This window comes from Molossus molossus, unplaced genomic scaffold (genome assembly GCF_014108415.1).
Source record: "Molossus molossus isolate mMolMol1 unplaced genomic scaffold, mMolMol1.p scaffold_m16_p_24, whole genome shotgun sequence".
NCBI classification, from domain to species: Eukaryota; Metazoa; Chordata; class Mammalia; order Chiroptera; family Molossidae; genus Molossus; species Molossus molossus.
The window spans coordinates 703,952-730,530 of record NW_023425360.1 but is presented as its reverse complement, the minus strand read 5'-3'; the positions used below and the strand labels follow the sequence as shown (position 1 = coordinate 730,530).

The following is a 26,579-nucleotide window of genomic DNA, read 5'->3' as shown; positions in this document are numbered from 1 at the left end:
GCGGCCCTGTGAGGTGTTTGTGCGCCGGCAAATCGCGCCCGGGATGTAGAGCTGGTGCTGCCCACGGCGTCTGACGCGGAGCTGGGTGGGGTGGCGAGTGGGGGGCGGTAGTCGGGGTGGTGGGAGAAGGAGGAGGCGGCGGCGAATCCCTATAAATGGCGCCGAAGCAGGACCCGAAGCCTAAATTCCAGGAGGGTGAGTGGGGGTCCTGGGCGAGGCCGGCGGCGGCGGCGCGGGCCGGGCGCTTTGTGCGGAGGCGCATTGCGGCGCGGCCGGGCGCAGCGCTTTGTGAGGCGGCCCGCGGCGGGCCTGCCCGGCGTCTCCGGCCCAGCGGACGGGGCGCGGCGGCGGGAGGCCGTCGCCATGGCGGCGGGAGGCGCGGGCGGGCGAGGCTGGCGCTGGGGCCGGAGCCCGGGGCGGCGGCGCGGCGGGCGGGGCGCGGGCGGGAGGGCCGCGCCGTGAAATGGCCGCCGCAAGATGGCGGCCGGGCCCGCCCGCGCCCACCTCCCCGGGCGGGCGGACGGCGGACGGCGGCGGACGGACGGCGCCCGGCTTTGTGACGCCGCGGGCCGCGCTGGGCGCTCGGGGCCGCCGTGGGCGCGCTCGCGGGGCGGCCGCTGCTACAGGCGGAGAAAGCAGCGGCTCGAGCGCCCCGTTCCGAGGCCTCCGTTCCCAGGTCCGCTGCCCGGTGCCGCCCTGGAGCTGCCGCCGTGGGTCGGCCGCTGCAGCAGCGTTGGGTCGGCCGCTGCTCTTTGCAAACATTAAAAAAAAAAAAAGTGCTTTTATTTTCTTCGAGAGGAGGGAGGGAGGGAGGGAGAGAAAGTGGGATCGGCCGCCTCCTGCGCGCCCCCTACCGGGGAGGGAGCCCGCCGCCGGCCTGTCCCCGGCCGGGAATCGGAGCAGCGGCCTCGGTGCGCGGCCGACGCGCCGGCCCGGCTGGTCTTATTTATTTATTTTTTATTTATTTTTATTATTTATTTATTTTTTTTGGTACGTGCCCCTAGCGGGACCCGAACCCGGGACTCCGGCCCGCAGGCCGACGCTCCAGTCGCTGAGCCAGACCGGCCAGGGCCCGGCTGGTTTGTTTTTAGTAAACGGCTCCTTTCGATGTACTAGACCCTGTGGCCGACGTGGGACCTGGCCCGGGGGAGGCCGAGCCTCGCGGTGCCTCCCGCAGGCGGCGCACAGTGTCTCTGTGCCAGGGGTGTGCGAACGCGGATGTGCTTTAGGATGAACTCGGAGAGCTGTGCGGCGGAGACCCTGGTGTGGGGCAGCTCTGGGGGATGTTTGTGACTTCAACAACGCCTTTACTCACGTAGAGAAACGTTGATTGTTCCCCTGACTTACGCTTCCATTGGTGGATTCTGCGGTGTGCCCCGACCTGGGTTTGAACTCGAAGACGTTTTTAAGGGTGTTTTTTGGCTAGTGATTGACTCTTAATACCTTTCTTCCACCTTGAGAAGCTGTGACTGACGCCTGTGGATTTGCTTTTCTTACAAGGTGTTTTAAAGCAGGGATTCTTTTTTTTTTTTATTTTTTATTCCTCACCCGAGGATATTTTTGTACATATTATCAGATAGAGTGGGGGGCAGGGAGGACACACATGGACTGGCTGCCACACACCCCGACCAGGGCCAGGGACGACGAACTGCAACCGAGGTCCGTGCCCCTGACGGGAATTGGACCTACCAGTCTTTGCTCCTTGGGCCCACGCTCTGACCTCTGAGCTCAACCGGACAGGGCCAGAGCAGGGATTTTTTTTATCCTCACCCTAGGACAATTTTCCATTTTTTGTTCAGATAGAGCAGGAGAGAGAGAGAGAGAAACATCGACGTGAAGGGACACATCGAGTGGCTGCCATCTGCACGACCAACCAGGGTCGGGGACAAACTGCAACTGATGACTTTGGGGAGAAAGTGCTTCAATTCTAAACTAGAAGAATTGTCGGTTAAAGGGTGTAGGTAACAGCAAAAGAGAACCCTTGTGCTGCTGTAGTGAATAAGAAGAGTGGGAACCAAGGTACCCTTAAGGAAGGTTTTGAAAGCTACCCAAGAATAAGAGTCTCTGTCCTTGCTATCACTTTCCAGATGTATTTCCTACTCTTATATTGAAGCTGAGTTGCATAACCATCACTAAGAAATTATAATTATTTTTTTAAAACTTTTAATATGTTTTATTGATTGATTTTATTTTATTTTATTTTTAGAGAGAGAGGAAGGGAGAGAGAGATAGAAACATCTATGTGAGAAAGACCCATGCCTCCTGCATGCCTTCTACTGGGGATCAGGCCCATAACTCTGGTATGTGCCCTGACCTGGAATTGAACCTGTGACCTGGTGCATGGGTCCATGCTCAACCACTGAGCCACACCGGCCTGGCAGGAATTGGAATCTTATTACCTTGAATTTGAGAGCATTGGGCAGAATTACCTTTGTAGTTTGATATTAGAAAGGATTAACAGTGGAGAAATGTTTTTTGTTTTTTTTTAAACCATATCTAGCCCGGCCTGTGTGGCTCACTGGAGTGTAGTCTTGTCTCTTCCCAGTGAGGGCACATGTCGGGATTTCTGCCTTGATCCCCCAGTAGGGGGCGTGCAGGAGGCAGCCTATCAGTGTTTCTCATGGATGTTTCTATCTTTTCCGTCCTCTAAAAAATACACACACACATCAATAAAAACATTTCAGAAAAACAAAAACATATCTAACACTGGTTTGCTCTTTCCCCAATTACCAGTCTTTCTCTCCACTGCCATGAAAATTAGGCATCTGTTATCCTGGATCATATTTCTCAACCTGCTTTCTGTTTTTTTTTTCAACAATGTATTAGGGCCGTGTAGTTAGAATGGAGGTCAGAGGCCTTCTGTTTAGCTTCAGTGCAGTTCTTTGGCAGCCGTCGTCCAGACGATGGGGGAGGAAGGCCATGTTTATCATACCTTTAAAGTTAACCTGGAGAGAAATTACGACACACGGGTCTGATCTTTGGTGCTGCTGTTCATTAGCTCTATACTTTGGCTGTATCCCCTGGTTTCCTTGCCTGCAGTATCCAGCCATGGCTCTAGCCCATGTCTCCTCGGCTTCAGACAGGTACTCAACTGCTTACTAGATGCTCCATTTTGGATTTGCTGTATCCACTAACATATTCCAAGATTGATCTGAACCCCCTCCCTCCATTTCCTGTTCTTGTTAATGCTCCCAGCAGCCTGTATTTATGCTTAGCTGTCCTTTACTTCTAACTACTTTTGGTGCAGGTCTATTTAGCTTACCCCTGGCTGTTGAGAGAACCCTTTGACTGCTCTCCCTATTTGCAGGCTCCACCTAAAACTGCATAGGCCCAGCAACCCCAGGCATTGAGTGGTTCTTCAGAGTGGACCGCTGCACAGGCATTACATAGAGAAATTTGATCAAAGTAAAGTTACTGAGTCTACTTGGAGAGATTCAAATACAGTTCTAGATTCTTGGCCAGATTTGGGAATCCTTCTGTACAAAATAAAGTCCAGATATCAAACATGACGCGTAAGGCATTTGGTGTTCTGTGTAACTTGAACTTCTACCTTTATATGTTTATCCTAACCTCCAGTAAACATTGCACTATTGCCCTGGCCGGTTTGGCTCAGCGTTTGGAGCTTTGGCCTGCAGACCAGAGAGTCCTGGGTTCAGTTTCCGCTAGGGGCACGTACCAAAAAAAAACCCAAAACGGTGCACTATTTCTACGTAAATGGCAATGTCACTTGAACATGTTTTTCTGCTTTTGTACCAGTTGCTTCCCTCCACTTGGACCCTTCCCTGTGACCTTTACAGTAGCTCATCAGTCAGTCTTACTGTTTATGAAGACAGTTGAAATATAAAATCCAGGGGATTGCGCAAATCTATTTGCTTGCATACCAGTGCCCCCCATTAATCTGACAGTGCTTAGTACAGGCATGTACAGGAAACACACTGGGTAAATATGTTGAAAGTGAATGTACAGATTTGCTGTGTGATGATAATTCAGGTTGAAGGTTTATAAGTTGGCAGTTTTGAAAACTTGCAAGCCGCAGTAATTTTTTTAAACAGTAAAATTCTGTTGTCTCGCCCTGGTTGGTTTGGCAGCCTGTAGACCAGAGAGTCCTGGGTTCAGTTCCCACTAAGGGCACGTGCCTAGGTTGCAGTTTGTCCCCGGTCTTGGTTGTAGGTGGCAGCTACTCGATGTGTGTGTCTCTCTTCCCCCTTCTCCCTCCTGCTCTATCTGAAGATAAAATGCAAAAATGTCCTCGGGTGAGGATTTAAAAAAAAACAGACTTCTATGGTCTCTTCAGAATTGAGCTGGTAGGCTATTTTAATTTAATTTTAGAGCTGAAAGAGCTGACTGTTGGAGTACTTTTGTTATTTGAGGAGAATTCTGTGTCTGCTCAATAAAACGTGATGTGGAAGTACTGCCAGAGCGCCTGCCTGATTGGCTGGCCGGCAGGTTGGCTTCCAGGTCTCATTTCAGTCCCTTACATTTTATTTAGTCTCACAACTCTTTGTTTTCTTAAACCTCATTCAAGGATATTTTTTCCTTTTATCTTCAGATAGAGTGGGAAGGGGGAAGAGAGAGAGAAACATCAATGTGAGAGGGGCATATCGACTGGTTGCCTCCCGTACAACTAGACCAGTGCTGGGGATGACCGGAATTCGCAGCTTTGGTCCATGGGCTGATGCTCTAACCACTGAGCTAAACTGGCCAGGGCTGTTTGGCAAGTCTTAATGGTAGGTTCAACATACAGTGTGAGTTCCAAAAGTTAGAATTCGTGTGTATTTTTTTGTTTATTGAAGCAGCCCAGTACCCAGAGCATCATTGAACACACTGAAGTCAAGAACATGACCCTCTTTTTTTTATTTTATTAGTCCTTTCTTGATTTTAGAGAGAGAGGAAGTGAGAGGGAGAGAGAGAAATCAGTAAGAGAGAACATCGAATGGCCGCATCCTGCATGCCTCCGCCAGGGATTGGGCCCATGACCTGGGCATGTGTCCTGCCGGGAATTGATCATGTGACCTTTTGGTACATGGGTCAACGCTCAACTGAGCCACACTGGCCGAACTCTTGTGTTTTTATGGATTTTTTTCAGAGAGAGGAAGGGGGGAGAGGGAAACATCGATCAACTTCCTCCGGCATGTCCCCTACTGGGGATCGAGCCTGCAACCTGGGCATGTGTCCTGACTGGGAATTGAATCGGGACCTCTCAGTCCATGGGATGATGCTCAATCCACTGAGCCATACCGGCTGGGCAAGAATCTCTTAAAAAAAAACAAAACACGGCCATTTCTGGTGCACATTGAAATTTTAATGTATAGATTATTGTACTTAGCTTAAATAATAAAAGGGTTGGAAGTGGAGATATAGTTAGAACATGTGGTTCTGAATTTGGGATACATCTTAAAAATTGTTTTTGCAGATGTACATTGAAAAACAAAACCAACCCTTCCAATGGGTAGTTAGAGTAGATTTTATTTGCTTAGCAGGTAATAGATGGTTTGATGGTTTAAATAGTAAATACCATGACATTTCTAATAGTTTTTGTTGTTTACATCAGATACTAAGGTGTTTTTATAGTAAGGTACTTACTGTTGAAGTTTGATCTGAAGTATTGATCCATACATAGCCTTTCCCACTTTTCCTAATTTCGTGAGGAACCACCGTGGTACAAGTGTGATCGCTCTCAGATGTAAGTCTTCTGTGTGAAGAGAAATTAGATTAACCCATTACTTTTTTACTTTTACAGGTGAGCGAGTGCTGTGCTTCCACGGGCCTCTTCTTTATGAAGCCAAGGTATGAGACCTGTTCTTGAAGAAGTTATCTGAAACTACTGGTTAGATTTGACTTTATAAGTTACCTTTTTCATAGGTTTGTGGAGTTCCTCATCTTCTATTACTCGGTGTTTTACTGCTTGCTTCATGGATCAAATAAAGCACCGCTATCTTGCCCCATTTGTCCAGTAGTTGGAAGGAGTATTTGAGGGGAAAGCTAGAAGATTGAGTTTTTTGTTTTTTAATCCTCACCTGAGAACATTTTTGCATTTATCTTCAGATAGAGCCGAAGAGAGAGAGAGAAACATCGACGTGAGAAAGACACATCAGGTGGTTGCCATTCACACAACCCCAACTGGGGCCGGGGACAAACTGCAACTGAGGTACATGCCCTTGGTGGGAACCAAACCCAGCACTCTCTGGTCTGCAGACCAATGCTCTAACTGCTGGGCCAAACCGGCCAGAGCAAAGATTGAGTATTGATGGGAACAATAGCATTGTGTAATTAGTGACCGAGAGATACACACACGCATCAGTGTGAGAGATGAATACCAGCCTCCCACAGACGCCTCAACTGGAAGTTGAACCCACAGCATAGCTATGTGCCCTGACTGGGAATTGAACCAGCAACATTTAGTTGTATGGGACAACGCTCCAACCAACTGAGCCATGTCGGTCATAGCATGAACATGTTTATTTAAAATATTTAAATGGCTATTGGAATAGCTTAAATTTTTGTGGTTTCTTTGTAAAGACTTTAAAATCTAAAACCAAATAGTTACCACTCGTCATAGCTAACACCCTCCTTTGTCTTTTCTAATTCGGCTGCGTTTAAGAGCAGAAAACATTTTTGATCTGACACTTTACTAGTTGCTAACTCTGCACCAAAACATTATCATTGCCTTTAATAAGCTAATAGAACTTTCAGATGTTATTAATATTTTCTTTAGCTGAATTTGTTTATGAAATTATAGTTTCTGACTAGTTAGACTTTCAGAAAGTACAGACTAGGATTCATTAGCTGCTGTTCTTTGATGGCTTGTCTAGCCCATTGCTTTAAGGTTTAGGGTGACCCCTTATGCTAATGGTTCTTTGATTTGTGGGACTTACTCCAACAAATTGTGAGAATTCGTCAATTTTATAACTCTTAATAGTTACAAAAGTTTAAATAATGTTCTTTTAGCTTGGCCGGTATGGCTCAGTGGTTGAATGTTGACCGATGCACCAAGAGGTTCCAGTTCAATTCCCGGTCAGGAGGTGGCCAGTCGATGTTCTCTCTCATCGAAGTTTCTCTCTCTCCTTCTCCCTTTCTTTTTCTCTAAAAAAAAAAAACCCCAAAAAACAATTAGCCCTAGCTGGTTTGGCTCAGCGGTTAGAGTGTCGACCTGCGGTCCAGAGAGACCCAGGTTTGGTTCCCGCTAAGGGCATGTACCTCGGTTGCAGTTTGTCCCCGGCCTTGGTTGGGTCGTGCGGGTGGCAGCCACTCGATGTGTCCCTTTCACATCAATGTTTTTCTCTCTCTCTCTCTCTCCCTCCCACTCTATCTGAACAAAAAATGGAAAAATGTCCTCGGGTGAGGATAAAAAACAAACTAACAAAACAATTTAAAAAAATAATGTTCTTTTAGGGAGTCTTATTTTGGGGGGGTTCATTTTGGGCACCAACGAGTTTAAGTGTAGAGAGTATCTTTGAAAGTTTGGATACTTTAAAATCATCCAGGTAGTCCTGTCTTCTTTCTTTAATATTTCTAAGTGAAATTTTTTCTTTTTTATTTCAGTGTGTAAAGGTTGCCATTAAGGACAAACAAGTGAAATACTTTATACATTACAGTGGTTGGAATAAAAAGTGAGTATTAGATCTTTAAAAGCAATAATTTATTATTTACAAAGTAACTTGTGTCATAGACTGGCACAAGCATATGCTTCTTAATTGTATAATTTTAACATTACACCTTTTGCAGCAAGGGTTTGAACCATTTGAATATGATGAAACTATAATAGATATTGATATATGCAGCCATTTCATTAAAAAAATTTTGGAGTATTTATTTGTTCTAGTGTAATGTCTGATAATCATTAGTCAACCAACTACTTTTTGTTTTGTTTTGGTACATTTTATTTTTTTCCCCATCACCATTATCCCCCTCTATGCCCTCTTCTACCCACCCCCACCCTGTTGTCCATGTCCACAAGTTCTCTCTCTCAGTTCCTTCATCCCCTCAACATCCCCTGGTTTGGGTACATTTTAGGACACCGTGTGTGTGTGTGTGTGTGTGTGTTTTGCCTTAGCACAAACTTAGTAACTATGTACCTTATGTTAAGCGATTATACTATAAGCGAGTAGCATTTTTCTACCTAGAAAAGGGAAAAGATAAAAGTTGTCTAATTTGGCAGTAATGACCAACTTAGGTTCAGAACTTTGGGAACATAATTTCTGTTGACAGAATGTGATTTCATGTGTTTCAGTTTTTAACATATAGTTTAATATAGGTACAGGAATTTAATTACAGAGTTTAATTTTCTACCCTTAAGAGAGTATTTTTTGAAGCAGTGGTTCATTGATCTGTCACGGGAGTGGACAGGACACAGGTTGAACACATTCTACTGTAGCTCTTTCTCAGTGACCAGTCTTTCATCGTGGGGCCCACAGACACCACACCTAATAATTTACTCGTTTTTGATGCTTGTAGTTTGACAGCCTGTGATTTTTTTACTGTGAGAGGTTTTAAATGACTGTTGTTAATGGACAGCACTGTCAGAAAGGGTGGTTCTTTGGGAGTTGTTTTCTAGCAAAACTCTTTGTGTTACCTGAGCTGTGCTTTGGTACCTGGTTCTCCGTGTGAGCAGTGCCGTCTCTGTTGTGTGCTCTGTCGCTGTGGAAGGAGGTTTTCTCTGTGATGATTACTGACTGGTATTGTTCCATGTAGCTCCCTGTCCATGTGACCAACCCAGGCAGTTCTGTCTGTTCAAAAGTTTTCACCAATGCTTTTAGCTAAAAAACAAATCAGATCCTTAACTTTCCTTTCATTAGTGTAACTGTAGAAAGGTGGAAATCAAAATGTGTAAAAGCACATTCTGGCAACATGCGAATTATTTTTTCCAGTTAATGATAATTTAAATATTTCTAGTGATAGGTAGGGCAGTACTAGTAACTCAATATTATTAGCTGTGAGCATAGCTTTTGGGCTTAACTCTTTCATGTGTAATAGATATTTTACATAAAATTATGTGTGGATGTATACAGTTTAAAGATTTGGCTTTAGGTGGCATTTATAGTTTATAAGGAATTGTGAAAACACCAAATTTCTGTAGTTTCTCATTTCACTGCTTCAAAATAAATTAATAACGGTTTTCTTTTGTAATATTATAGTCTAGTAACACTAATAAACGCTAGGCTGCATAGATTTTGTTTTCAGCTAATTTTATATTAAATATTAATTGGTCCTTGGAAAAAAGAAGAAAAAACAGCGTTAACTATTAGAGATCTTCATTAATATCTTTGTAGATATGTGGAGGACTATTAACATATCAAGGTGTATGTTTTGTTGGTTTTGTATGTAGTTTTGAAAATTTTCATCTTTAGTTTTAGGGACGCCTTTAAATAAACCCAGTTTGAAAGGAGAAAGGTTGTTCTAGTGCTCTGCATGTGTGTCAGGTGCTCATTTAGTGAGGTGCTGCCACAGGCACTGTGGCTCTGGGGACTCCCATAAACTCCTTCAGAAAACGTTGTGGTTCTTTCATGCTTAATCTATACATAAAGGTTTCTGAATGTTTGGCCTTTGGCTACTACCTTAGGAGCTGTGTTCTTCAGAAAGGTGTCATTTAATATCCCTGTGGTTTAGCAAGGATTTTCAGCTCCTGACATAAAGTAGAATTGATTTGGTTTTTAGACAAAGGTGCTTTTTTTTTTTTTTTTTAATTTTTAAAAAATTTTAGGTAGGGGTGGGAGAGAGAGAAACATTGATTTGTTGTTCCACTTGTTTATGCACTCATTGGGTGATTCTTGCCCTGACCTGGGATCGAACCCGCTACGTTGGCAAATTAGAACCATGCTCTAACCAACTGAGCTACCTGCCCAGGGCCCAACGTGCTTATTTAAATGCATTTTATGTCAGAGGGGGAAGGGATTTGCAATGTTCTGAAATGAACTTTGTAGAAAGTAAAAATTGACTAGCTCCCTTTTTTAAAGAGAGGATTAGAATAGATATGAATGGTTATATAAATAAATAAAATCCTCATTTCGAAAATGGTTTGTCAGATACCTTGCTTTAAGAAAATTACACCACAAAAGCTCAGTTTCCAAATTGGAATCTTCTTAAACTTCAGTAAATTTATATATGGTTTTTTTGAAGCCCAATAGGTAAGATATTTCTAAATTTTCAAAAACCTTATTGGAATTTGTTGACACAGACATTTAAATAATCCATTTGTAAATAAATCTTAAAGCTTAAACTAAATTCTGCACCTAGTTACTGAGATTACTTTGTACTGTGCTGTCTGTATCAGAAGTGCTGTGAGGCCCAGGCGCTCTGAAAAAACTTGGAAGACACGTGAGGATATTGTAGCCCTTTTTCCTGTTCCTGAAGGAGCTCCCTCAGTACACCACCCCCTCCTGACCTCTAGGTAAATGCATGTTTTCAAGTTTTTTCTAGGAAATCATGTTGAGGATTGCTTTTTATTTATTCTCCTTTTGGTCAGAGGTGGGAAATCATTAAATAAAAGATTTTGAGGATACATCTAATTGTGTCACTAAAGGAGCTCCATCAGCAGGAGGAAAGAGTCAATTTGCATGAGAAATTAAGTGTTCCCTAGGAAATAGCTTGTTTTCCCCTTTGGAAAAAAACACATCAGAAATGATGTTTTTTTTTAAGAAATCCTCACCCAAGAATGCTTTTCATTGATTCTAGAGAGAGGAAGGAAGGGAGAGAGAAACATTGATTGGTTTCTTCACACATGCTCCACAACTGGGGATCTAACCCGCTAGCTACCCTTTGGTTCACGGGCCAGTGCTTCTAACTACTGAGTAACTCCGGCCAGGGCAGAAATCATGTTTTGAAGCAACTTTTTTCTAACTGCCAGAATGCCTTAGCAGTTCGATGTTTTAGCAGAGTGGGTGGTTCTACCTTTTGATGTTTAGAAAGCTGTCTTGGCCTTGGCAGTCAGTATATTCATTTGTGAGTGAGTGAAGGTTAAAGATGGTGTAGTCTGATAAACCATTGTATGTAATACATTAATTTACAGTCTTAGCCGAGTCAGTCTAGATGATAATGAGTTTTTGTATATCTCCTAATAATGTTTCTGACATATCTTGAGTGTTTATTTTTTGTGTCAAACTCAGAAGTGTTTTACATGTACTAAATAATTCTCATAACAATCCTGTGGTGTTGGTGCTATTATCCTCGTTTTACAGTTGATGAAACTAAGGTACACAGTTCTGTGACTTTGCTATTACACACAGCTAAATACCCAGTTTTAGTTTTTCAAAAAGTCAACTTACGGTTTTCTGGGCTGCTTTATTTGAAATTAAAATTCTTTAAAGTATCTTTCTTCTGTAAAGATAATTTGTTAGTTTGTTTTTTATTTAAAATATGTTTTTATAGCCCTGGCCAGTTTTGCTCAGTGGTTAGAGTGTTGGCCTGTGGCCCAGAGAGTCTGGGGTTCGATTCTGGTCAAGGGCGTTTACCTCAGTTTCAGTTCTGTCCCATCCCTGATAGGGGTTGTGCAGGAGGCAACCATTCCATTTGTGTCTCTCACATCGATGTTTCTCTCTTTCTCTCTGCCCCCCCCTTCTCTCCCTCTCTCTTCCTCCCTCCCCGCTCCCTCCCATTCTATCTGAAGATGAATGGAAAAATGTCCTCGTTTGAGGATTAAAAACTATATATATTTTTATTGATTTTTTTTTTTTTGAGACAGAGACATTAATGTGAGAGAGTAACATCAATTGGCTGCCTCCTGCACACCCCCTATTGGGGATCGAGCCCACAACCTGCTCTTGTGCCCTGACCAGGAATCGAATTGACACCTCTTCAGTCTATGGGACGTCGCTCAATACACTGAGCCACGCTGGCCGGGCTGTAAAGATAATTGTTAAGGCACTCTCCTGTTAAATGCCATATTCTTAATGCTGTTTTGAGAAATGATTTTAGTAATTTGCCTTTGGACTCTGGGAGTGGAGATTTGCAGTGTTGTTTTAAGAATATGAAGATTACTTTACAAAAGAGAGATTTCTACTTTAGTTGAATGGATTTATCCATAGTCTTGCCTCATGGCTCTCTAAAAAATAATTGGAGGAGTGAATAAAAATCAAAATATTTTTGAATGACGTTTTAACTTTTCTCTTTTTCAGTTGGGACGAATGGGTTCCAGAAAGCAGAGTGCTCAAGTACGTGGACACCAATCTGCAAAAACAGCGAGAACTTCAAAAAGCCAATCAGTAAGTTTGTTTTGCAACATAAATATAAGGAGAAATGCTTGTAAATTAGCTTTTGGAAATAGAATGAGCAATAGAAATGATGTTGGCTGCCTGGCTGTGAAATGATTCTTGGTACTTGTCAGTCACTGTGTTATCGTGGCTTTGACTTGAGGTGATCAGAGAAGCCTTTCCTAGGAAGATAAGTAGCACACCTGTTATTTCCCGAGTCTGTCCTTTAGAGGGAGGCAGAAGCAGAGTGTTCCTGGGAGTTTCTGTAGTTGTCAAATGCAATGTTATCTTCTCTCCCAGGCTCCCTGGAAGGTACAGTTGTTGGGGGGGACAGGGGGGACAAAACAAGGAGAAGGCGCATCCCCATTATTATCCTTCACCTTTGGAAACACATTGAGAAAAGGAACCCAGAAAGACTGGGTGGTCTATAATTGTTTGCTTTTAATTTCAAAGCTGAAACGTGTGTCAAAATTGAAGTGATAAGAGTGATCAAATAAAACATTGGGATTAGTGACTTTCAAAACAGAAATGGAATTTTCAGTTATGTGAGACAGCCTTTTACTTCATTTATTTTAATTTTGGTAGATATAGAGAGCAAAATCTTAGGCCTTTTACTCTTCTTGACTAGTTTGTCCAACTTGTTAAAAACTTCTTTGCCAAAATATGTATAGGCTTGGTACCTCAATTTGAATATAAATTTCAAAATGGAACCTGGCTGTCACAATCTATGTTTATACTTAAACACTTATTTATGATGGCTTGATCACAATTGTTTTAAAGGGAGCAGTACGCAGAGGGCAAGATGAGAGGGGCTGCCCCAGGGAAGAAGGCATCTGGTCTGCAGCAGAAGAACGTTGACGTGTAAGAAACTTTGTTTCCATTTTGAACCCTGTTTTACAAGTGAAATTCCATACCTATTATCCTGAATTAGAATTTATTGAAAATAAAAACTGGGATATTGTTGTAATTTGAAAGATGCCATTGAGAATCCCCTTCTCGGGTGTTGGGTTGTTTAAAATACATTTGAAAAATACATATTTAGATAGAGTGGGAGAGAGAGAGAAACATCAACATGAAAGGGACACATCGAGTGGCTGCCTCCCGCACACACAACCCAACCAGGGCCAGGGACAGACTGCAACCGAGGTACATGCCCTCATCAGGAACCGAACCTGGGTCTCTCTGGACTGCAGGCTGACGCTCTAACCGCTGAGCCACACTGGACAGGGCGGGACTTCAGTTATTCTTTAAAGTAAATCAAATCTAAACTCCTGTCCGGGTAGCTAGCTCAGTTGGATAGAGCGTCCGATACGCCAAAGTTGTGAGTTCGATCCCTGGTCAGGGCACATACAAAAATCAACCAATGAATGGGTGGAGCAACAATATTAATGTTTCTCCCTCCCTCCCTCCCTCTCCCTCTCTCTCTCTCTCTCTCTCTCTCTCTCTCTCCCCCCCTCCCTCCCCCTCTCCCTCCCTCCCTCTAAAATCAGTAAATAAGAATGTAAAGTAAATTAAATCTCAAAGAGCTTATATTTTGACTATATAATATTTAGTCATTGGGCTTAGAAATAGGAACACAAACAGAACACCAGCAGTTTATGTTATGAAGTCTGTCGCACAGCTTGAGAAACTAGCTTGCATGTTTAATTAATATAAGGAAGAAGAATGTCCGGAAGTACTTACTACTGGATTCATTCAAATATAATTTATAATTTTTATTTGTTTAGAGTTGGAATTAGTTGTCCATATTTTTTCTTTTAATTTTATGGTATGGAACGAGTAGGTAAGGAATGATGTTATGTCTTGGTTTCTCTTGGTCCCCAGTGTTCTTGACATGTACAAGTAAAAGTTCATGGTTTACTCTGAAACCAGTACTGTCTAGAAAATACTTGTGTTACAGGCTAACCTTAGAGATCAGGAAAACCCTTGTACTTTCAGATGGTCAGATTTTTGTGTTTATAATCAGACATAAGTTAATTTGAGTTGTAAAACGAACTCCAAACCCTAAATTAAATGGATATAGTAAATAATATTTACAAATATTATTTAAAGCTCTAGAAAAGTAAGAATATTTAGACATAATCCATAATCATGGGCTTTGCAAACTTGAATTCTAGAAAATATGAATAAAATAAAAATTTGTAATTTATTGTTTGGCAGCAGATAAATAGAGAAAAGTTAGAAATGACTAAAGGGAAGGAGACTTTAGCTTTGTTCTACATGTGAGAGAATAGAGTATTTGGTGTTGAAAAGGAGGGGATGTAGTTTAGAGGGAAAAAAATGAATCAAAATTTGTATCACTGAGAGTTGAATAACAATCATATTGGTCTTAACTCCTAGAAATCTAAAGTCATATTATGCTGATACTAAAGTAATTGGGGAAAATATTTTAATTGGAACTTTATTTTTGGTGGAACTAATGTAAATTTTTATAAACTATTCATAAATTATATATATAACCTTACAAGTTACTAATATAACCCTGAAAGGAAGTCTTGATGTATTCTTGGTTTATTTTTTGATTATGTAGAGGGAGATGTGAATTTAACCAGCAATCAATAAAAAATCCTGTGTCTGAGCTGGAAACTATTGATTGCCTGATTTTATCATTCAAGGCACTTTTTCTAGGAGCTTATCCCTGATAAAAAGGAATTAAAACAGAGGCAGTTTTACTAGCAGTAATTATTTATCTTTCTCCTTTTTCTCTTTTTAGGAAAACAAAAAAGAACAAACAGAAAAGTAAGCATATTAATTTTATGAAAATTATTTTACCTTTATAATATTTAATTCCAAGTTGTGTGTTAAAAATTTTAAATTGTGAAGTTTTGTTTAGCTTATGTTTACTGATGATAACAAATATGAGTCACAGCCTTATTATATGGGTACATAGTGTAGAAACCTAACTCTGATACTCTTTTTACCATGGAGAAACTCATGTTCTTTATTCTTTATACTAACCCTGAAGATAACTTTTAAAGATATGTAAGGTGGTAATATTGAAGCTGTTTATAAAAGTTATACTTTTAGGCCCAGCTGGTGTGACTCAGCGTTCTAAGGTCCCATGGACTGAAAGGTCCCAGTTTGATTCCTGGCCAGGGCACAGTCCCAGGTTACGAGCTCGATCCCCCGGAGGGGCGTGCAGGAGGCAGCCAATCCATGTTACTCTCTTTCTCCCTTCCCCTCTCTCTCAAAAAAAACACACGCATGCACACACATAAAGAAAGTTATGTTTTTGATAGGAATATATTCCTTAACATAGATTCAAGTAACACCTATGTAATGGGAAAATGAAAAGAAGGGTGTGTTGTAAGAGACTATTTTTAAGAATTTCTCATTTAACAAGTTAAAGATCTCTCTTCCTCAACCTCAAATTTTTGTAGCACCTGGAAATGGAGACGGTGGCAGCACCAGTGAGACCCCTCAGCCCCCTCGCAAGAAGAGAGCTCGGGTAGACCCTACTGTTGAGAATGTGAGTTCCCTTAAGTGTATGAGTAGCATGTTGGAATTTTTAGTCTCATGTTAAAATACAATAAAATAATCAGAACTCTGTGTCTCAAAAGCACTTATAAAACATGGTTAACTACTGAAATGAAAATACTCCTCTTGTTTGGATACAGGGTATTTTTTTAACTTGCAACGCGAGGTATGTCCTTGATAGATACCCCTTCCCCAGCTTACCATCAGATGTTTGCTTATGAGCTCTTTGTTCATGTACAAGACAAGACTAAATGTTTCTTTGGTGTTGAACTGTGTATCGGGTCCTTGAATAACGTCTTTATTCATCGTCATTCTGTTATGACATTGCTGAAATGCTGTAGGAACTTAACTTTTGTTCATATCAGTTAGCCTGTGGTCGAGTGATTTTATTGCATGTTTTGCTTAAAGTTGGAGAACATATTGATGATATTGAGAACTTACTCTGTTAGATTTATTAGGTTAATTAAATAGCTTAGGTCCCAGGATGAGTTAATAAACCCATAAAAAATACCATGAAAAACCATTAATTAATTTGTGTGTGTGTAATAGCTTTGACTTCTTATTTAACGAAAAACCTTATTTCTAAATTTCTTATCTTTATAACGTCCAAAATTACGAATTATAATCCTGAAACCAGGGTTATTTTTTTTAACTGGCATGTTTTACTTTTTAAATTTTTTTTTTCCCCTTTATTGATTTTAGAGAGGAAATGAGAGGGAGAGAGATATGGAAACATCAATGAGAGAGAACATCAGTTGGCCGCCTCCTGCATGCTCCCCACTGGGGATCTGATCCACAATCCAGGCATGTGTCCTGACCGGGAATCGAACCAGCCACCTCTTGGTGCATGCATGGGTCAATGGTCAACCACTGAGGCACATCGGCTGGACATATTTTACTTTTTTTTTTTCTCACCTGAGGACATTTTTTGATATTTTGTTCAGATAGAGTGGGAGGGGAGGAGAGAGAGAGAGAGAGAAACATCAATGTGAAAGGGACACATCGAGTGGCTGCCACCTGCACGACCCAACCAGGGCCAGGGACAAACTGCAACTGAGGTACGTGCCCTTAGCGGGAACCAAACCCGGGTCTCTCTGGACCGCGGGCTGACACTCTAACCGCTGAGCCAAACGGGCCAGGGCCATATTTTACATTTTTGAAGCTGAGATTATAAACAGTGGTATACTTCTAAAATGGTATGTTCTGAAACTGAAAATCAGGCGCCTTTGAGCAGTTATTGAAGACTTTTATTTCATAGTACATTTAATTCTATGTATTAGAGTTGTAATTTTATTTATTTTATTTTTTTTAATCCTCACCCGAGGACATTTTTCCATTTTCTGTACAGATAGAGTGGGAGGGAGGGAGAGGAAGGGAGAGACAGACAGAAACATCGACGTGAAGGGACACATCGAGTGGCTGCCACCCGCACGACCAACCAGGGCCGGGGACAAACTGCAACCGAAGTACGTGCCCTTAGCGGGAACCGAACCCGGGCCTCTCCAGACCGCAGGCCGACGCTCTAACCGCTGAGCCAAACTGGCCAGGGCTACAGTTGTAATTTTAAGGTAGTTGTGTTTGGGATAGTCATTGAATACCAACAAATATGGAAACACTACAAGCACAGCAAATGAACAGTAAGAGTGATCATTTACAGAAGAAAAGGAAACTTGCTAAATAATTTTTGCCTACACATGAAATAGCACTAAATAGACCAATTTTCTATCAAGATAAGATTCCTGTTTCCCAGCAGCTAGCTGTGGTCTTTACATTTATGATTTTGAAATGATGATAATATTTGAGTACTGTAACGAATTTATATCTAGTGCCTCTGAAAGGTGAGAAAAGCCCTTGTGGAATAGCTATTCAGCTAGAAAAGACCTTTTGTATCCTGGCTGGTTTGGCTCAGCGGTTAGAGTGTTGGCCTGCAGTCCAGAGAGGCCCAGGTTCAGTTCCCGCTAAGGGCACGTACCTTGGTTGCAGTTTGCCCCTGGCCCTAGTTGGGTCGTGCAGGTGGCAGCCATTGATGTGTCCCTTTCACATCGATGTTTCTTTCTCTCTCTCTCTTCCTCTCTCTCCCTCCCACTCTATCTGAACAAAAAAATGAAAAAATGTCCTCGGGTTAAAAAAAAAAAAGAAAGAAAGAAAAGACCTTTTGTTTTTTGCTGTTGTTAATCCTCACCCAAGGATATATTTTCCATAGATTTTTAGAAAGAATTGGAGGGAGGGGGAGTAGGAGAGAGGTGAGAGGGTCATCGATGTGAGAGAGACACATCCATTTGTTGGACTAGGGATCCTGCAACCCAGGTACATGCCCTTGACTGGGAATCGGACCCATGACCCTTTGGGGTGTTTGCCACTGCTGTAATCACTGAGCCACATGGGCCGGGGCAAGAAAAGACATTCTAAAATACTTTTTCCATTTAGGAGGAAACATTCATGAACAGAGTCGAAGTTAAAGTAAAGATTCCTGAAGAACTGAAACCATGGCTTGTTGATGACTGGGACTTAATTACCCGCCAGAAACAGGTAACTTAAAAGCTACAGTGATTCAGTGATTGTAATCTGCATGTATCCCTTCTAGTTTGGCGGGGAGGGGGCCTTAAAGGAGAAACTTACAGAGACTGGAGTGTTGAAGGTGTGAATGATGAACAGACCATCAGGCAGGACGACTCGGAGAGGAGTAGAATAGAGCACGTGCAGCGACAGTGCATGAGTGTGTGACGCTGCAGAAAGGAGGGGATGACTCGCTTTTGGAGGTTGCTAGAGCAGGAAGTACGTGTTTCCTGTCTTAATGTCGTTGGAAAGGGGCCGCCCTCACATTGGTCCTGCTAATGGAGGAAGGAGGACGCCGGTGGTACTGCCTGCACGGTCTCCGTGCCTCCCGCCTCCCACAGGGCCAGGCTGCAGTCCAGTCTCCAGTTCTCAGAACTGTGCAAGAAATGGGGTGTCCTGAGGAACGTATGTGACTCCACAAGGGCACTCCAGAACGAGGAGCTAGGACAGATGAACCCGGTTTCTCATAACCAGTGACATGGGCAGGGTTCGGGAGAGTGGGACAGCTTGAGGGCTGTGAGGCCTAAGAGACTGCTCAGACACGCTGTGCAGACTCCACTGGTTCTTGCCTTGGGTCTGGCCAAACTGCTAGGATTGAGACCTTGGCTCTGCCATTTACAGTCTGAGTTGGGTCACGTTACTCAAGTTTTTTAAATTTTAGTTTCCACATTTAGTGGAGGAGTGGCACCTACTCAGAGTTGATATAAAGATGAAAAGAAATTGTTAATGCTTCAGACAGGCTCTGCGCATAATGTGCATGTCGTGAGTGATAACAGGAGGTGCATTCATGTGTGGTGTGCTCCACGTAGGGTGATCGTTTGTGTGTGTCCAGTAGGGACCAGTCTTCAGAGCTGTGCTGTTCAGTGTGGTAGTCACCTGGCCACATTGGGCTATTTGATTGAAATTAAGTTTTTCCTTGGCCACATTAGCTTTGTTTCAAGTGTTGAACGGTGCTTTTTCCTATTTTATAATAATGTTGGGTGAACTTTTTAGCTTTAAAGCTGTGCCAGTCTCTTTAAAAAGAGAGAATACTAGTGTTCAACTGTATTTTTGTTTTTATAGCTCTTTTATCTTCCTGCCAAGAAGAATGTGGATTCCATTCTGGAGGATTATGCAAATTACAAGAAATCTCGAGGAAACACGGATAATAAGTAGGAATATAAATGTGTTTGAAGTATATCCAGACACATTTTTCTTTCATCTTTTTTCCAAATATTTTTATTTCCAAATAAATTACCTGAAATGTGTAGCTATTTAAAACAATACTGTCAAACACTAGCAAAATAGAATTTCATTGGTTTGACACAGAGTTTTCGCTGGCAAACTTTTTCTTACAGAGCCAGATAGTAAACTTTTAGGTAAAGTTATTATGTGTAAGTACATATGTAACAATTATATAAAAATGTAAAAAATACTTAAGGCCTGAGGGCTGTAGTTTGTTTAGCATTAGTTTATTTGTGGAATTGGTTTTTTGTGCTCTTTGTTAAATCCCTTTTTAAAGAATGTTCATTAAAGATTCATCCTCATTAGTTCAAGCTTTAACTTAATCCCTTATATTCACGTTGGCTGAATTAATCCCGACCTTTTGATTCTTTTCAGTGACCTGTTTTGGAAGTAATTTATTTTTGCTAATTTATCAGGGAGTATGCTGTTAATGAAGTAGTGGCAGGGATAAAGGAATACTTCAATGTGATGTTGGGCACTCAGCTGCTCTACAAATTTGAGAGGCCACAGTATGCTGAAATCCTCGCGGATCACCCTGATGCGCCCATGTCCCAGGTGTATGGAGCGCCGCACCTACTGAGATTATTTGGTAATAGACCATTTAGAAAACAAAATTTTACTTTTTTTCCTTTGAGCCTTTAATATTTTTGTCTTTCCTTATTAATATCAATGTTCTAAAACATTGCATTCCAATTTGAACTTGTATCTAAAATGATAAATATCAAAAGTTTGTTTAAATTGAAGAGTTTTTAAAATCACGTATTTTAAAGGAATTGGTGATGGTTGCATTTGCTTACATAATTAAAATTGCTTATAGTGCTACCTTGGACGTGGCTTTGACTGAATTATTTTGTTTAAATAGTACGAATTGGAGCGATGCTGGCCTACACACCTCTGGATGAGAAGAGCCTTGCTTTGTTACTGAATTACCTTCACGATTTCCTGAAGTAAGTCTGAGTTTATGCTTGGAGTAAAAACCTGAATTAGTACAGTCCACTGAAAATTTCTGTGTGATAGGTTGACACTATAGACATTAAAACATTGAACTGAAGTAAATAAAAGAACACTACTGGTACCAGAGTAAATATGTTAATGGAACAGATTAAGTGCAAATGAATGGGAATATTACACATGATAGATTGTCATATCAGTAATAGGGGGAATGATGGACTCAGGAAGTGGGAACAACTGACTAGTCTTTGGAAGGAAACAAAGTTAGATTCACACTGTTGTCATGCATCAAAATTCTAGATGTGTCAAAAATTTTATTAAGATAATGAAGGGGAAAATGTAGAGCAGTATTTTTATGATTTTTTTTTTTTGTAGTGAGAATGATCCTTCTAAAATTAAGCTCAAATAATATAGGTAGTGATTGATAAAACTGACTACGAATACTTAAAATTCCATGTGTTAAGAATATGCTCTTAAAGATGACAGGACTAGATGTTACAGTGACGATAAAAGACCTGGTACCGTTAGCACAGAAAGAAGAGTTCTTGCAGTGGGAGATGAACAAAGCAGTGTAAGAGGACATGGAAAGTCAGAGACATGGAAGTACAAAATGTTCAACATTATGACAGTTAAAGTATCTCCTGTCAGATTGGCTAAGGATAACAAGATTGAAGAAGTGGGGGGAAGGCTGTACTGGTTCTACAGGTTACTGGGGGCATCGTGGCGATGCATGTTGAATTGTTCAATGTGCTTACTCTTTGAATAGGAAGTTTGCTTCCGGGAACTTCTGCTATAGAAATAATTAAATGCACAAAGGTTTACAAGCAGGTTGTAATGGAGAGTAGGGTGTGATTCCCGTCACTTGTAGAGAAATATTTTCAGTCTTTGGAGAAGTCTGGCTTTTACTTAACAGTGGATTTACTTTTTGGGCAGAAGTTTCTCATTTCTACTTGACACGTTTGAATTTTCTTAAAATAACACCATATATTTTATAATAAAAAATTTAAAACTGCAATGTGAGCCTGGGAGTCTAGACAGCTTTAATAGTCCTCATTCAACCAATGATAAAGACCCTCTCTTAACCTCAGTTTTATTAAGGAACTGTGTACTACTGGACATGAGAGGTTGTTTTGATTTGATAGTGTTTGCTTCACATTTACTTGTCATTTTCTAAATATATTTATTTATTTAAAAAAAATTTTTTTCTTTATTGATTTTAGAGAGAAGGGAGAGGGAGGGAGAGAGAGAGAGAAACATTGACGAGAGAGAACATCGATTGGCTGCCTCCCGCATGCCCCCACTGGGGTCGGGCCCACATCCTGGGTATATGCCCTGACCGGGAATTAAACTGGCAACCTCTTGGTGCATGGGTCGGCGCTCAACCGCTGAGCCACACCAGCTGGGCAGTTCCTGAATATATTTAAATAATGAGTTGTTACTCCTTGAGGAGAACACCACCTGTTTCTTAAAAGGTGCAGTCCAGACTCAAGTTGGTACTCTGAAGATAACTGTTCTGCAGTTTTAGATGAGGGGAGTAGTGACTCAGGACTGTTCCTTTGTGCAGTTCTCTGTTGTAGAACACTGTTATCTGAGTTGTGATTACATGATGTTACTGTGAGGTGATTACTTTGGTATCTGTTAAGTGTTTTGTATGACTTGTTTTTATAATAAGGGAGAAGAGATTTAGATCGAGATGTATTTCTTTTTCATTTGTTCTGAATAACATTTTATTTTTAGATACCTGGCAAAGAATTCTGCGACTTTGTTCAGTGCCAGCGACTACGAAGTGGCTCCTCCTGAGTACCACCGGAAAGCTGTGTGAGGCGCCCACTCACACTGACGTTGGATCTCTAACACATTTCTGTTCTTAGTCCTCTTGTACAAATGATGTACTTTGAAAATGTTAGTGTATAACAGAATTGATGTTTGTTTCTGTTTGATTTTAAACAGAGAAAAATAAAAGGGGTTACAGCTCCTTTTTCTTTTCCTTTTTTTTTTTTTTCATTTCAAAGTTGCTACCAGTGTATTGATGGACAACAGAGAGACGTACTGTGGAGTGTTCTGTTGCCTAGTTGACAAAGCTGCTTTTGAGCGCTGGTGGTTCGACTCCTTTGACATTGCGCACTATACATGTGTGCTCACGCGTGTGACAAGTGCTCTGGTCCCTCGTGCCAAAGGCTCAGTTCCGTGTAGATGGCTGACCACACTCATCCCTTTGTACTCCTTTCTTTCTTTTTTATTGGTGCTTGAAGTAAAGAGCTTATCCTTTGCAAGTCATCCACATTGTTCCTTAGGCATTTTATCTTTGCTCAGATTGTTGAAGAACGGTGGCTTGTGTATGGTTTTTGTATTTGTGTCTAATGCACGTTTTAACATGATCGACGCAATGCATTGTGTAGCTACAGTTTTCTGGAAAAGCCAATCTTTTAGGAATTGTTTTTCAGATCTTCAATAAATTTTTTCTTTAAATTTCAAAGAGCAATGTGCTTGTGTGGATGCATTACACACCCTTTGTATATTGTACGTTCCTTCTTGTGTGGAGACTGGTCTTTCAGGGGGTTGTTGGAGTTTCTTGTTTGGCTTCTATGGAATGAGAAGCTGGCTTGGCTTCCGTGCCTGCTTCAGTCCACAGCAGCCCTGGCAGTTTGCTCTCGAGTTTTGTTCAGTTCTGGCTAAGAAGTTAGAGATTCACAAGAGTTTCTTTATTTTTCCTGAACTATTATTAATTTTTAGCATTAAGGGAATTTTTGCCAGTGTGACAGCTTGCTATCAATAATTGTTTATTTAGGGTATCAACATTCACATATCTGAAATTCAGGATTTTAATTATTCATTAAGGATCCCCCTCCCCATTTAAATACATATATATTAAAAAGCCAGCATGACCTTGTGAGAATTGTAGAAATGTGGACTATGGCAACAGTGTGCATTTTCTTTTCTTAAATATGTCTTTTATTGATTTTCTTCTTTTAGAGAGAAACATCGATGAGAGAGAAACATCCATTGGCTGCCTCCTGCACGCCCCCTACTGGGGATCAAGCCCTCAACCCAGGCATGTGCCCCGACTGGGAACCTCTCAGTCCATGGAACACGCTCAATCCACTGAGCCACACCGGCCTGGAAGGTTGAGGTTGCCCTGTGATTGGTGCAGGGACTATTGCGCTCACTGCTTCCCCACTGGTGGCGAAGGACTGGTGTCTTGTTAGCTGGAAGCTTGCAGTGTGGGCCAGTACTGTACGAAGATCAGGGGTGTGGTCTGATGGGTGGATCCGAGCATCCGAGGGGAGGGGAGGGGAGGGGAGGGCGTTTTTGTTTTTGATGCTGTTGGGTCTTAACTCTGTGTCCAGCTTGCAGATGCTGGGCTTGGGGCTCTAAATTGTTTCTCCTTTGTTGGCTGGCATCTTACGTTCTCCCAGTAGGGGGCATGAGAGGGAGGCTGGAAGGTGAGAGTTGGGGACTAGGATCTTCCCCTTCCTGGGGACTGGGTGGGGCACTTCTGCTCCCTCAGGCACCAGCCCAGTCAGAGACGCAGGTCCTTGTTGCATTCTGCCTCTTTGCTCCTTGCAACTGGCGTAAGGCACGTCGTGGAGATGGAACTGCCCACCTTCGGGGGGTATTGTTCTATAGCTATCAGATCTGTACTTTTTCCAGATGGGGAAGGAATATCAAAAGATAAATAGCCATGGGTTCATTCCCGTCATGGAATATTATTCAGTCATTTGTAAAATATTTTGTGAAATAAAATATAAATAAGTTACGTAATCTGTTCAGGTGGAAACTAGAGACATGGGAAGAGATCTGACCCCAGCATCTTGGAAGCACGTGCGTCAGACAGTCTCCCTCGCCTCACGTCCTGCACCTGATGCCTTGCGCTGGCCCGCTGCCCTCCCTTCCCCCATGCTGCCCTCGGGTTTCTCAGAGACTCGTGGGAGATCTGTCCAGTCTTGGCCTGGACCTCCTGCCTGCCCCAGGGGCTCCAGAACTGAAAGCCCTGACTTGGCAGTCCTGGTGGGCAGCTGCTGCCAACTGGTCGGCCCTCTTGGGCAGCTCTGGGGAGGAAAGTTGTGTCTCCCCAACTTGTGAATGACACAAGGCAACTTAGTTTAAGATGGCAAGAAAGGCGTGGCTTGCGCTGGCTTTTGCTTTCTCTGAAGCACTCCCGTCAAGCCTGGGCAGGGCGACGGTCCCCTTTCCCCCATAACTCCTGCCCCCCTGGGTCTGCAGTTGTGACCCTGAGGTCTCCTGGGTTCCCCGGTGCAGTGGGGCGCCCTTGGCTGTGAGGTCCAGCAGTAAAGCAGATGCACTGTATTTTCGTTGCGATGGCTCCTCGTACAATAACTGATGTGTGTGCTTTGTTGAAAGAAAGTCACCCCAGAAGCGTATTGATTCTTCCTCACACCTATTTTGAGTTAAGCACTTTTTGTGGCTTGCAGGTCCTCCCAGACTCCCAGACCTTCCCCTGGGGCCCAAGCCAAAAGCAGCACGAACCCCTGTGGGAGCCCGGGGTGGGGGTCGGGGTGGGGGTGGGGCTGCAGTCGCCGTGCGTGGTGCAAATGCTCAGCTCTCTTGCTCTCGCAGGTGGACCAGGCTGGACTGGTCCCCGTGCCCTGGGGAAGAATCTGGTTGGGGAGTGTGAAAAAAATAGGTGTTGCTTGCTTGTATTTTGACAGAGTATATTGAGAATCATACTAGAAAAATAGGAATGGAAAATGAGGAAGAAATGAGAGTCGAAGTGGGTGGTTTCAGAACAGATGGGTGTGTGTTCAGCCTTTGCAGAGACAGAGGGCAGCCGAGGACACTGTTCCTGTTCCTGGGGTGGGTGGGGGCACACGGTGCTGTATCTGGGAGTAAGTAAGGTTGGGCACATTACTGAGGCTGTGTGTGTGTGACTGTGGGAGGGAGAGAGAGAGAGTAAGGAGAAGAGGGCAATTTGGTCTGTCCTTGACCTGTGCTCTCTGGTGTGAGGTAATATCCTGCGGGTCCCCCTCTCCTCCCCTCCGCCCCCCTGAGCCCGAGCAGCATGCTCATGATGTACCCTGAGCTTTCTTCAGGGACCACGTTCCCCTGCCCTTCCTGGTCCCAGAGCTGAGATGCAACACGATGCCATAGGAAGACTGGTCTGGGACCCTGCAGGTTCCCGACAGGATCTCTGTCACCAGCTTGGGGGCACGCTCTTGCACTGTTGCTTTCTAGATTTTGGACTAGCAAGGAGTCTTCATTCCTCCCTGTTGACCGTGACCAACCTCCCCTGGTTTACAAGAGTTCTAGGGGCCAGTCCTCCCACAGCCGGACTGAGAGACCTGACAGGTGTGCACACTGAGTGGCCGTGGTGGCCACAGGTGTCACTGTTGTAAGGGTCTCCCCATAGTCCGTGGGCCTGGGGTACCTGTGCAGGGTGTCATGGCACCCCACTTGGGCGCCCTAAAACTGTTCCTCTTGGCATCACATGTTCAGCCTTCGTTCCGCAGATCTGGATGTCCACCAGGGTCCCTCAGTCCTTAGGGGCTTCTGTCCCCCCGGAGGGACCCTGTCCTCGTGAACCTTTAGATTCTGGACTTGAATCAGCCTGCAGGTCCTGTCTCTCCCCATCGAGTCCCCTTAGGGCCTTTCCTGCTGTGAGCCTGCTTCCTGCTTCCCTGCCTTCATCCTGGGTTTCTGAGCCCCTCGGTCACCCACACCCTGGATCTGGGAGAGGGGCTCTCCGCTGACTGCACACAGCTAGCCCAGGGTCTCGCCTGTCCCCTGGACCCGGGAGAGGGGCTCTCTGCTGACTGCACACAGCTAGCCCAGGGTCTCGCCTGTCCCCTGGACCCGGGAGAGGGGCTCTCCGCTGACCGCACACAGCTAACCCAGGGTCTCGTCTGTCCCCTGGGGAAGCTGACCGCACACAGCTAACCCAGGGTCTCGTCTGTCCCCTGGGGAAGCTGACCGCACACAGGTAACCCAGGGTCTCGTCTGTCCCCTGGGGAAGCTGACCGCACACAGCTAACCCAGGGTCTCGTCTGTCCCCTGGGGAAGCTGACCGCACACAGCTAACCCAGGGTCTCGTCTGCCCCTGGGGAAGCTGCTGGTTTCCCACTCACAGTCACGGGGGGCTGGTCGGAGATGGTGCCATAGTAATGAGCATCTCTTCTGTCTTCAGCCCAGGCTCCAATTCTCTCACTTGACATTAGAACACTTTAAAAT

At 43.3% G+C, this 26,579-nt stretch overlaps 1 protein-coding gene across 2 annotated transcripts; it reads left to right on the top strand.

Moving 5' to 3' along the window:
• Positions 1-22,869, top strand: MORF4L1 (mortality factor 4 like 1). 2 transcript variants are annotated; one of them, XM_036277950.1, is made up of 13 exons: positions 27-195; positions 5,741-5,787; positions 7,543-7,610; positions 10,271-10,387; positions 12,111-12,197; positions 12,966-13,046; positions 14,899-14,924; positions 15,566-15,654; positions 18,090-18,191; positions 19,281-19,369; positions 19,859-20,031; positions 20,305-20,389; positions 22,131-22,869. In XM_036277950.1, exons 1-13 carry the CDS (start codon positions 156-158, stop codon positions 22,213-22,215), a joined length of 1,089 nt encoding a protein of 362 aa, XP_036133843.1. In that variant the 5' UTR covers positions 27-155; the 3' UTR covers positions 22,216-22,869. The 2 variants fall into 2 exon arrangements, with proteins under 2 accessions (XP_036133844.1, XP_036133843.1); XM_036277951.1 differs by lacking the exon at positions 10,271-10,387 and having other exon boundaries at positions 1-195.
• The last annotated feature ends 3,710 nt before the right edge of the window (positions 22,870-26,579 follow it).

What these genes read in the sequence shown, in the direction of transcription:
- MORF4L1 (XM_036277950.1), top strand. Translation starts at nt 156, where the DNA reads ATGGCGCCGAAGCAGGACCCGAAGCCTAAATTCCAGGAGG. An exon ending in TAATTACCCGCCAGAAACAG is followed by an intron (nt 18,192 to 19,280) that starts GTAACTTAAAAG and finishes TTGTTTTTATAG; the next exon opens with CTCTTTTATCTTCCTGCCAA. An exon ending in TACCTTCACGATTTCCTGAA is followed by an intron (nt 20,390 to 22,130) that starts GTAAGTCTGAGT and finishes TTTTATTTTTAG; the next exon opens with ATACCTGGCAAAGAATTCTG.